Here is a 12,097-nt window from a genome sequence, read left to right as displayed (position 1 = left end):
AGGCAGACTCCCCAGGGAAACGCAAGAGCATACATGGATGCTAGACATTGATGAATCCAGCACTCAAGACCAGCAGCAATAGTCTTCTTTTCAATATATAAATAGTATATAAAAAGTGTTACAAAAAAAATAGTATATAAAAAAGAGTTATAAAAATAGGCAATACTTCACGTCGCCAAACATTCAAGACTTTCTGATAATTTTACATCAAAATTCAATTATGAGCAACGATAACTTTGTTGGAGTAATTTTTTTTTATTGAAATTGGACATATTACTATTCTAATTATTGTAAATACAACCATGATATGTAGTTTTTATCAATAATGGGAAAACTATACTTTTATTGAGACGACTTAGACTTTTTTCTTTGAAATTTGATCAAATACACATCGCATTAGTTTTTTTAGCACCATGAGAATTCCACCTCACCAACAAGGGATCGAGATCTAAGATAATTCAAAGGATTTTAGATTAATCAAATAATCCAGTCTCCATGTGATCCACTCATACACTAATTTTTTGTCACCTGAGTAGACTTATAACAAAATGTCTAAGTTGGGTCTTAACTTTGTCTTTTGTGACCACAAAATTTATTTTTTGTTACATTTAATTAATTTTTTATTATAATCATTCACTAGAAAAGTCTAGTTTTACTTCCATAACTTTATACTTTTGTCATAACATGAATAACCAATTACTAGAAAACCATTGTACATAAATTTGTTAATTAGGTGCAACAAAATTTCAGGCATCAATTAATTAAAAATAAACATTGATCAAGTTTTTTTTTGCTTGTAGTACATTTCGAGTTGTATACTAATAAAAAACTTGATCAAAGTTTATCTATATTATTATTGCCTGAAATTTTATTTTTCACCTAATTAACCATTAGTTTTCTTTATTATTCTTTTTAACAGAAGGGCATATTAATAGAAATAGAGTTATACTTTTTGAGTGTATGATCATTAATTAAAATTAAATATTGATCAAGTTTTTCTTAGTAAATATAAAGCTAAAAAACTAAAATGGTTATTGTAGAAAAAACATGAAAAGAAGTAAAATGGTACATGCTCTTCTCGTGTTTGCTTACTTGCATGAGTTTATGACGAGTGTAGATAAACCCGATCTTTGGAGGAGCAACATTTTTTTGGAGTAATTTGGAGGAGGAACTTACGTGAAATAAAATTTAAAAAATGCTCAAATACACACAACCAATTAATAATAACATACCTCCAAAATGTTTTTTATCAAATAAAATTTTTACTCACTAATTGAAGTCTATAAAAAGCTGTGTTAAGAGATGTTTTTCATTCACATTTCACCAGTCTCTCTTTTCCTCTTTCTCGCTCTAAAAGGTCGCTACGATGATGGCTTCGACTTTTCAAGAAAACTGTATTTCAGTAATCAACGGAGCTCCGAGTTGGGCTGTTTTCTTTCTTTTTGACCTTCTCGACAATTTTCTCTGCATCGTTTTCAGATTCCTCGACCAAGTTATGGAAGAAAAACTAGAGTCATGCCAATGTAATAATCCTCAAGAGACATCCGGATACGAGTTTCTTTCAGACCATCAACACTTGTCCGAGACTCTTTACCGTAGGAGAAACATTTTCCGACAAGCCGGTTTTCTCCGGTTTGCGAGAAAACTCCCTGAGATCACCAAGAAAATCGGTATAGCTACTTTCCTTAGAAACTTCCTCTTTCCCGATAAAATGGAGAAAGTCCCTCGTGAGGTTGCAAACAGATGGTCTGATTGTGGTTGCAAGAATTGTGTTTCTTGGACTAACGACGATAAACTTAACGTGATCGTCAAGCAACCTTCAGTATCTTCAGGTAATTGGTAATTAAACTTGGTCATTTAGGCTAAAGCTTTATTATTAACATTTCATAATAATTTTCATTTTATCAGATTTATCAATGAGCAACAAACCGGTAAAGAACGTTATTTTCATACACGGATTCTTAGCATCTTCATCGTACTGGACCAACACGGTGTTCAATTATCTACCCGAGACCACGGAGAAAACTAACTACAGATTCTTCGCGGTCGATCTTCTAGGGTTTGGAGACAGTCCAAAACCTAGAGACTGTCGATATTCGTTGCAAGAACATGTTGAAATGATCGAGAAATCGGTTATTTTACCAAACAATCTGACTTCATTCCATGTTGTAGCACACTCCATGGGATGCATCGTTGCAGTAGCCTTAGCTGCCAAATTCTCCGGTAGTGTCAAGTCCGTCGCTTTAGTAGCTCCGGTGAGCTTTTCAGTTAAAAATCCGTTTCAACTTTAAAACACTTTACAAGACAATGTTTTGTTATTTTTGGATTTAGCCGTACTTTGGTGATAAAGAAGGAGCAAGTTGTGAGGCTCTTGATGTGATAGCCGAGAAGAAACTTTGGCCTCCGACTTCGTTTTTCTCAGCGATGATGGCTTGGTACGAACACATTGCACGTGGGGTTTGCTTTGTTGTGTGTAGGCACCACCGTACATGGGAGAAGATCATCAAAATTATAACTTGGAGAAGGTATAAATAATAACCAAAGACTATATATTGATTGATTCTTACGTATACTACAGTTTTTGAAACGTTATGTTTTTTTTTGAGATGTTTAGTAAACTACCAATTGCGATAACCGAACTAACGAAGCACACGCATCAGTCGTCATGGCATAGCATGCACAATGTGTTATGCGGAGGAGCGAAATTCACGGATAAACACCTTGAAACTTTGATAAATTCCGGTGTTAAAATCAGTGTGCTACAAGGGGATAAAGATGCTGTGGTTCCTGTTGATTGTCTATGGAACATGAAAGCTAAGTTCCCAGCGGTTGAAGTTGAAGTTATTGCCGGAACCGATCATAGTTCGGTAATAATGAGTAGAAGAGAGGTCTTTGTTGCGAACCTTGTTAAGTTGTGGGCTTCTTCCGTAAAGAAACAAAACTAGTGGAAAGTGCGTAAAAGATTTAAACTTTATAATAAAGTCTTCAAACATTTAAACTTTATAATATATTTTCTTTTTTTTTATCTTCTAATTAATTAGGTGTATTGTCCTTTTTGTTACAAAAACAAACATTTTCCTTGAATAAATCCAATTGTCATTGTTGAAGGAGAAAGTGAAAGTGATACACATAATACGTTTTGTAAAAAACAGAACATAATAATCTCAAACTTTTTATTTTCTAAAGTTTTGATTTAAGAGACTAGTAAATTAAATAGGATATCTCAAGCAGTCACATGATCTTCCGTTTTAATGATGATCATACAAGCGAATCACACTTTATTAGAAAACCAAATGTTGTATAAATCCTTTGTGGGGTAGTCTCTGTCTCTCCACACCTTACTTATCATTCAAAAATCCTTTTCATATAACTAAATTAATAATGCGCACTGTATAACATTCTTGGTAATGTGTACCTCCAAAGACTATATCAGCAATTTCTATGAAGAAAAATGAAGTTCCATATTTCTTTAGTGGGTCTATAACGATTCACAACCCTATACATATAGAAAATATATAAGAAATTTTTAAAAAACACTTAATTTATATCATCAGAGATTTCCAAACTTCTTGTTAACTTTTACAATAGCAAGGCTCTTCGGTCTATTTATGTCTTCCTCATAATCTTTCTTATTTGAGCTAATACTGGATCACATAAGTTTCTAACACACTGTCTTAGGTCCAAAACAGAACAAGTTTCTTAATCCTTTTACCATTCTTCCTCGGAGAACCCTCAGCATCACGCTTTAATGTAATCTCATCCATCTCCAATCTACCCTCCTTCTTCATAATCACCTGACTCGATTCATCAGCTTTAAACCTCATCTTCTCTAAAACACTCACCAAACCCTCAAGCGCCATGTCAGCATCCTCACTTTTCATCAGCTCCTCTGCCACTTGTGCCGGCGTGATTACATCCCCTTCCATCAGTCGCTCTATCTCCGGGTAAAGACGGTGTGGCATCGTGGTGTCGTTCAAGCACAAATAGTTAGAGGCTAGAGTCTTGAATCCTTGGAAAGTGCAATGTCCCATGTAAATGTGCATATCCATACGACCCGGACGTAGTAATGCCGGGTCTAGCCTGTCTTTATGGTTCGTCGTGAATATTATTATCCGCTCGTCTCCACAGCTTGACCATAACCCGTCTATGAAATTCAGCAGCCCTGATAACGTCAAAGGTCCCTAAACACAAAGAAAAATGCAAATTAAATACGCTAATAAAAAGTATAGTAATTAGTATTGATTTAACCGTAACAGATCCATAGAAGACAGAACCAAACCTGAGACTCGCCACGGTTCTTGCCTTCACCAGGCTGTTGTTGCTCCACTCTATTGGGCAAATCCACCGCACAGTCGATATCTTCTATGACAAGAATCGAACGGTTACGTGTCGCTAGCAAGAGCCTCCTCAGGTCAGAGTCACGCATCACACTCGCGAGCTGAAGATCATAGACATCAAACTTGAGGTAGTTCGCCATGGCCGCAACCAAACTAGACTTCCCGGTTCCAGGTGGCCCGTACAGCAAGTAACCCCTCTTCCAAGCTTTCCCCACCCTCTTGTAAAAATCTTTCCTCCTTATGAACCGATCAAGATCGGCGATGACGTCACGCTTGAGCTCCTCTTCCATGGCCATCGTCTCGAAGGTGGAAGGATGCTCGAGGATAACCGATTCCCACCGGAGAGAGTTGAGAGAATGCAGCATCAGGATCCTCCTCTCGTCTCTGATCTCTTTAGCTTTGGTCTCGACGTGAGGGATGTAAGAGTTTAGGATCAAGTCTTTATGCTTCTTGTCGAAACTCAGCTCGAAGTACTCGCTTTTACCGTCGTCGTCGACAGGGCTTCTCCTCCCTCCGCCGCCGCCTCTTCCTCCGCCTCTTCCGCCACCTCCTCCGCCGCCGCTTTTCTTGTCTCCTCCGCCGTCTGTGACGAATATCCACTTCAGCTCCACGTCTTGGTACACGTCGTTGACGATTTCTCCGTCGCTGAGGTACAAGTTGACGTGTTTGTCTTTGTGTCCTTTGCTGATTCTGAGCCTGATGGCGTCTGGACTGATCTTGGTGGAGAGGTAAGTCTGAGCGGCTCGGTAGATCTCGTTGCTCATCCCCATGTTGTCGTCGTCGATGGTTAGAGTCAGAGTCGTGGAGGAAGAGCGGTGGAACAGAGAGCGGAGAGAAGAGTAGATGAAGTCTTGGATTGGTGCTGGGATGAGCTCGTGAGCCATTGATCGTATCATCATCATGTAACCAGCCATTGAAGCGTACGCTGTGAAGAACGATGTAGGTGAGGGAAGATCCTTAGAGAAAAACATCGTGTCTCTCTGTTTTTCTTCTCTGTTTCTACTGTTGTGTTTGTTGAAAATGGGGAGAGTGAAAGAGAGAGGTTAAAAGAGATATATAAAGAAGGAGATACGCTTAAGGAAGAAGGTTTCACTTTGGGTTAAAAGACATTATTAGTCCCCTTAATACTTAAGATCTCATTGTCTTAATTCAATGGATGTGTATATGATAATGACCCTTAAAATGGAAAAAGTAAAATAAATAAAAAAGTAGAAAGAGGACAAAATAAACTCTTGGAAATTTTCCACGTCTCTTTCCACGAAGAGTGTGTCCGTTTATTTTCCAATTTTAACTCATATGAAAGGTCTTTTTTTAATATTGATTGCGTGACCAATGAAGATTGAAGACTCTTATGTATATGAATGTAATTGGGTGGCAAGCTTATGTGGTTTTGGTTCTCAGATTTGATACCTTAACTATTTTTCGTGTAACGGTTGAAAACCTTTTCAATTGATTAGTTTGGATTTGTTTCGTCATTATTTACTGATAATGTGATATAACTTCTTTCGTAATATGTCACAAAACTACGTATACTGTCAACAACAAAGCTATCTAGTCATACGCAAGTGAATAATCTAATCGGCATGCATCATAATACATGCATGGTGTATAAATATTCCCATTTAAATATTTAATAAATGTTTTCACATAGATTCAAGTTCTAATAATCACGAAAAAAGAAAGTTTTCTTTTCTTTTTTCTTTTTCTTGTTTTGTGAGAGTGATATATAGATAACCTTGTTTAGTTATGTTGGAAACGTCATGTGGCTTCACAGAAAACTTTTATAAGTTGTAATTATGATAACCAACTTACGGTAATTAATATTATATGGTTATACATGTTGGATTTTGCTTAGTTTGTTCAGGTGGTGATGACTGATAACTTGATTTTCTGTAACTCGATTACCAATACAACCAAAAACTTTTTATTATCTTTTAAAAGTCATTCCTACCAATAGCAAAACCTATTACGCTGGTACTTTTGGCCTTGGATATAACAGTTTTGGAGATTTTTGTATGTTAATAAGTTTGGATATTACAGTAACTATTTATGGTCGGAATTTAACTTTTTAACATTGGTATTTATGACATTTGATGATTGACCCATAAAAGACCAAAAAGCAAAAAGATGCACTATATTGTCGCGATGTAGCATGTGGGACTTCTTATTGCGTGTTGTAATTCCATCAGTAAAGAAATGTAAGAGGAAGAGGTACGTGTCAGAGTAACAATGGATAATGTGATTCATAGCCAAGAAGAGAAAAGTAAGTGTACTACTGAGTCATGAGTTCATCTTTCTTTGGACCGTGGCGTACCTACTTTAATATATCAAAATATGCTTTTTAACAATATCGAGACCACGCAAAATTCTCTATCGCTAGCCTATACTTCAAAAGTAAATTTATATTAAAATATTTTTTTTCTCTCAATAACCAAGCATTATTCATCGTTCACCAACATTTCATTTACTAATGTCACTAGTAGTATGACTATGATGTCAAGAGAAAAGTTTGGTAAGATGATAGTTGATGAGAGAAGGAAATACTTTATTAAACTTATTGTAACACACTTTCACTTCACTTCGATTTTTTAGAAGGATATTTACATTTCACTAGTAGTATGACTATGATGTCAAGAGAAAAGTTTGGTTAGATGATATTTGGTTAGATGATAGTTGATGAGAGAATAGAATACTTTAGTTAACTTATTGGAACACACTTTCACTTCACTTCATTTTTTGAATGATATTTACATTTTTAACCAAAAAACAGACTAGTAACTTCATAAAAGTATTCTGCAATTCAAAAAAGTTATTGAAAAGAACAAAATAAAGGTTTTCTATAATAATAATCTTTTCACCAAAAATCAATTTCACTCATCCTTTTTATAGCAAATGCTATTAAAGTGACTCATGATTCATGCCTAGTAGGGCCAGTCGCCCAAATTGATTGCAACAGACCAAAACAAACATATAGGGCAGGTCATGTTGATGTCGATGTCCATGTCACTATCAAGTCTTTATATGAATACCAAACCAAACCAAACCGGTACAACTAAACCAAATGCCTAACCAAATCTTTAACCAATAAATCAGAACTTCCAACGAGATAACAAACGGTCAAACAAAACAATGGTTTATAAAACTTGGAACAGAAACACAACTCTCACTCAATTAAGACAGCAACTCTCAGTTGGGAAGGTAACTAAAATTATTGATCAGAGATAATAAGTTTTTTTCTTAAATAGCTCATTTGTGGAGAAGCAATCAAAAGCAGAGATTTTAGATCAGAACTGGAATTGCATCTCTGGAGAGTAACCAAGAGCTTCAAGGTTTGCAGCCATGGCCTTGTTCATAGGCGGTGGTCCACATCTTAGGATCTGCAATTCAAATACATACACCAATCCAATGTTCATCACTTAAAGTTAAATGTTTCATTCACTTGCAGTGGTTTTGGTTTTGTTTCTCATAAAGATTTAAGAGTTGGAAACAGCGATGACTGTGGTATGTTCAAGATGAAGTAACAATGGGAAGTGTTTTTACCTGAATATCGGATGCTGGTGCAGGACAATGGGCCTGAATCATTTCCTTAGATACAAATCCAACACCACCATCCCATGTCTCCGGAGGCTAATCATATTTGCCACACAAGATTGAACCAAAAAAGCATCAAGAAAGAGTTACTCTATAGGAACGCCAAAACATTTGGATTTGGTGGCTAACCTGGTTCAGAACATAGTAGACTTTGAATTGATCTGGGTAATTGGCTGTAAGACTCTCCAACTCTTCCTGAAAGAAGTATTGAGTCACATAATATATAGAGTTTGAAAACAATCTATTTGTTCTCGACTAGTACAAGGTGATAGACTCTTTCTTTTTACCTTTAAGAGAATGTCTTCGGATGTAACATTGGCGTAAATGAGGTGCACCTTTGTCTTGTCTGCTGGGTTTTCTAGAATCGCTCGTGCCACCTTCAAAAGAGAGAAACAAAACACGGTTTAAGCATATAAATTGGCTGCAAAACATGATATTAACACACAAAAATGTATGAGACATACTTGGAACATGGGAGTGATGCCTGAACCTCCAGCAAGCATTCCAAATGCCCTAAACTGGCCTGGCTGATACTTGAACCTTCCCTGGCAAGTTCAAAAAGTAACAAAACAACAAAAAGTTTGAGATTCAATAACAATTTTGAGATGACATCGGAGTTAATCAAGTAAGTACCTTTGGTCCCTTAACAGCAAGATGGTCTCCAACACGCATCTCCCTGAAATGATGAGACATCCTTCCTTGCGGATACATCTAATAGGCAACGAGATTTTCATAGCTGAATTAGTGAGAATACAAAAACAGAGTCAAATTGAGTGAGAGAGTAAAAGCATATATATATATATATACCTTAATAACAAGTTCAAAACGTCCAAGGTCAGAATCTAAGGTTGTAGGAGTGTAAGGCTTAATAACATCCTCTCCTTGAGCATCCTTTCCCCTATGTATAAAATAGATCCATTATATATCATCACACCATCCATCAAAGCTCTCTAAACACAGCCATTTCATATAGGTTTTAGTATCTAGCAAGAGGATAATAAAGAGCCATGAAGAGCAAAACACCTGCAGCTGATGTGTTGACCAATGGGAAGACCCAAGGCGGAGGTAGAAGTTGGAAGCTCAAATACGAATTTAGCCACATTGTGACTAAGTTGTTCCTTTGTAACAAGCTTGAACTCCTTGAAGTTCTCTGGATCCAAACACCCTATATATATAATCCAACAAAACCCATTGTAACAAGTAGACAATTACAAAAGACCACAAAGGCTCGATTTTTATTATTGTTGTAGGCTAATTCAACCTTACAAAGGGATGAACTCTATACAACTCTTTGCCTTAACTCATACAGGGGAATAAGATAGGCATTGTGAAAATTGAAAAGGTTTTGAATTTGGGGATAGAACCAACCTCTGCGTTTTTTGGAGGAAGAGAGATAGTAAGCAGCACCAGCACCAACTGCGACGAAAGCTACGAAGACGCCCAATAGAATCTGGCGATCTAGAGTTCGAAGGAACTCTGTATCCATGGCGAGAAATGAAAGAAAGAAAGAGAGAGAGTGGGGGCAAGATCAGTTCTTTTGGGAGGAGTCTCTTTAGCTTGTTATCTCCGCCATTAAAACGAAGGGATGGGAGCTGGTAGACCTAACCCCCCATGACGTTATTGTTACCGTGTTTGCAATATTATTTCTAATCACATTTTATTTTGACCGGAGTTAAAAAAAAATAATGGAAAAATATATTCTTTGCTTTCACTGAAACTATATGAGATCACTGTTTGAATCCAGTGGTCGAGTGCAAGATCTTGAGAGTTGTTTAGGTCTTCCAAATTCACTGTACATAATTATGGTTTAGGTCCGGTTAGAGTTCATTTCTATTAGGGTATAATTAACCCCGGTCTCTTAGCCGGGGTTTTTAAGTTATGATTTGATATTTTTTTTGTTTCTTTTTCTTTTTACATTTTTCGGTAAGATACGGTTCTTATATCTCTTATTTAAGAGACGGTTTTTAGCTGGCGAATTAAGAGACTCGAGTTAATGATGATCTTAACGAGTTTGCAGCTAATCAATGGAAAGATCGCGTGTCATTGAATGGACATACAACAAAGAAGATTGGACATTTACGTGATTAAGCACAAGACTATTGGAGCATGTTAATGACGGTTTCTATACCTAAATTCCCTGGATTACAAGACAATGTATCCTGTGGCTCAGCCAAGTAACTTCGTCCACTAAAAGGGGCTTATTGTGTGTACTTGTGATGAAATTGGGAAAACTTGCATCTACATTGTGAGGGGAGATACGTTCAAGAAGACTCCGGTTGATACTTTGCTTGCTCTGTGCCCTTATCACCTTGCTCATGTTCCCAGTTTGGTATCCATCCTTCAGATCAAAGAGAAGAACAAGAATCAGCAGCAATTAGAATTTTGGTTTCTTCTATTGTTTTGTGGCAAACTGACTTGATTCAGAGTTTTTAGTAACTAGAACCTTATCTACAGGAACCCCAAATGCTCTCCAGTTTCTCAACAAACTCTTCTCTTCTTCCGCCTATAACACTCTCATGATCAGCACCAACAACAATCTCAACTTCCACCGCCGGAAAACTCCTCTTCATATCACCAGAGCAATGCAAAGGAACGATTTCATCACGGTCGCCTTGCATCAAGTGAATCTTAACACTGGAGTTTACGAGGGTTTCAAGATGTTTATCCGCGAATTTGGAGGCACCGCAGATCACATTGTGCATACTATGCCATGCAGAGTGATGTGTGTGTCTTGTTATGTCCTTTATCTTCCAAGGAATCTCCCTAACAAAGACCAAATCTTTACTAAACAATAAACATGCTGATCATTAAACCGAACCAAAATAACAAAACCTGTTGAAATGTTTTTACCTTTTACCAGTACATAGCTTGATGAGCGATTCCCATATCTTATGATGCTTGCAGACTATGAAACAAACACATCGTCCAACATGTTCGTACCACGACATGACCGCAGTACCAAACGCTAGTGGCGGCCAGAGCCGCTTTCCAGCGATTCGGGTCAAGACAGATTCTTCAAGTGATGAAGGAAAATAAGGCTGAAATGTCAAAACACACATTAGCTCACGAATTAAACTGAAACATAAGATAATAAGAAAACAAACTAATCTCTCACCGGCGCGACAAGAGTAACAGATTTAACGATAGTTGAGTGCTTAGCAGCCAAAGCAAGAGCAATCAAGCACCCCATTGAATGTGCAACCACATGAAACGAATGTACTTGATAAGGCTTGATAACAGATCTCTCTATCGCTTCTACATGATCTCTCAACGTATAGAGACTGTCTCTTGGCTTAGGACTCTCCCCAAATCCCAAAAGATCAACCGCGAAGAGCCTGTAACGTTCTTCATCAACGTGTTCGAACACAGTCTCTGTCCAGAAATACGATGAACCCATGAAACCGTGTATGAATATTACATTCTCCAACGGTTGTTGAACAGAGTCCTCTGTTTTTTCTAATCCAACATGAAAAAAAAAACATTAAAATTCAATCGTAAGCAAAAACTTATTAAAAAGTAAAAAAACATTAATATTTGACACCTTGAGGAGTTGAATCTTTGACTACGACGTGAAGATTCCCATCTTCGTTCTTCGTCCACGAGTTGCAAGTAAGACACCCACAATCTGACCATCTATGAGTCTTCTCAGACTTCACCATTCTCCCGGAAAGCTTGAACTTTCTGGCGAACCCGAGAAAACCCATTTCCCGGAAAACGTTTCTCCTCTTGAATAGAGTCTCTGAAACCTCATTTTCACCGGTGATAGGAGGAGACGCGTTGCAGTAACAGCTTTGGGATTTTCCCTCCAGAAGCTCGTCGAGGAGCACGTAAACGACGCAGAGTACCGCGTCCGCGAGGTCGAGGAAGAAGAAGATGATTAAAGATAGGGCGGCGTGAATGGCTGTCCCGGATTTTCTCGCCCAGTTCTTCGTGGAGATTGCGAGGAAAGACATGGAAGCGGGGGGAGAGAGAGAATGCAGAGCGCCAGAGAAGTTTGAGATAAATGGTTAAGCCACGTCGAAAGAGAGAAGGAGCTTTGACTTTTATTTTATCAGATCGAAACGACGTCATCTTGGTTAAATGCTTGTAAACAAATGGCTTCAAGAGTTGGTTAGGATGCTTTTTGCATTATACCTTAATTGGTCAATTGTTGTAGCTATATGGAAGAA

At 37.5% G+C, this 12,097-nt stretch overlaps 4 protein-coding genes across 5 annotated transcripts; 1 reads left to right on the top strand and 3 right to left on the bottom strand.

The window, feature by feature from the left end:
• Positions 1-1,307: 1,307 nt before the first annotated feature.
• Positions 1,308-3,220, top strand: LOC103846213 (probable lysophospholipase BODYGUARD 5). Its single transcript, XM_009123118.2, has 4 exons — positions 1,308-1,832; positions 1,909-2,255; positions 2,332-2,525; positions 2,615-3,220. Exons 1-4 carry the CDS (start codon positions 1,367-1,369, stop codon positions 2,943-2,945), a joined length of 1,338 nt encoding a protein of 445 aa, XP_009121366.1. The 5' UTR covers positions 1,308-1,366; the 3' UTR covers positions 2,946-3,220.
• A 236-nt stretch (positions 3,221-3,456) lies between these two features.
• Positions 3,457-5,434, bottom strand: LOC103845903 (AAA-ATPase At5g17760). Its single transcript, XM_009122810.3, has 2 exons — positions 4,280-5,434; positions 3,457-4,181 (listed from the first exon to the last, which is right to left on the bottom strand). Exons 1-2 carry the CDS (start codon positions 5,306-5,308, stop codon positions 3,675-3,677), a joined length of 1,536 nt encoding a protein of 511 aa, XP_009121058.1. The 5' UTR covers positions 5,309-5,434; the 3' UTR covers positions 3,457-3,674.
• A 1,906-nt stretch (positions 5,435-7,340) lies between these two features.
• Positions 7,341-9,557, bottom strand: LOC103845902 (NADH--cytochrome b5 reductase 1). Its single transcript, XM_009122809.3, has 9 exons — positions 9,297-9,557; positions 8,952-9,093; positions 8,736-8,826; positions 8,562-8,639; positions 8,393-8,473; positions 8,216-8,305; positions 8,058-8,123; positions 7,878-7,964; positions 7,341-7,714 (listed from the first exon to the last, which is right to left on the bottom strand). The coding sequence occupies exons 1-9, from the start codon at positions 9,412-9,414 to the stop codon at positions 7,622-7,624; spliced, it is 846 nt and encodes a 281-aa protein (XP_009121057.2). The 5' UTR covers positions 9,415-9,557; the 3' UTR covers positions 7,341-7,621.
• A 361-nt stretch (positions 9,558-9,918) lies between these two features.
• LOC103845900 (probable lysophospholipase BODYGUARD 4) lies at positions 9,919-12,016 on the bottom strand. Of its 2 annotated transcripts, none has more exons than XM_009122806.3 (5): positions 11,470-12,016; positions 11,044-11,384; positions 10,779-10,966; positions 10,372-10,691; positions 9,919-10,266 (listed from the first exon to the last, which is right to left on the bottom strand). In XM_009122806.3, exons 1-4 carry the CDS (start codon positions 11,879-11,881, stop codon positions 10,373-10,375), a joined length of 1,260 nt encoding a protein of 419 aa, XP_009121054.1. In that variant the 5' UTR covers positions 11,882-12,016; the 3' UTR covers positions 9,919-10,266; position 10,372. The 2 variants fall into 2 exon arrangements, with proteins under 2 accessions (XP_009121054.1, XP_009121056.1); XM_009122808.3 differs by having other exon boundaries at positions 11,044-11,375; positions 11,470-12,015.
• Positions 12,017-12,097: the final 81 nt, after the last annotated feature.

This window comes from Brassica rapa, chromosome A10 (genome assembly GCF_000309985.2).
Source record: "Brassica rapa cultivar Chiifu-401-42 chromosome A10, CAAS_Brap_v3.01, whole genome shotgun sequence".
NCBI lineage: Eukaryota > Viridiplantae > Streptophyta > Magnoliopsida > Brassicales > Brassicaceae > Brassica > Brassica rapa.
The sequence above is the reverse complement of the archived record's forward strand: the minus strand, read 5'-3'. Positions and strand labels throughout refer to the sequence as shown.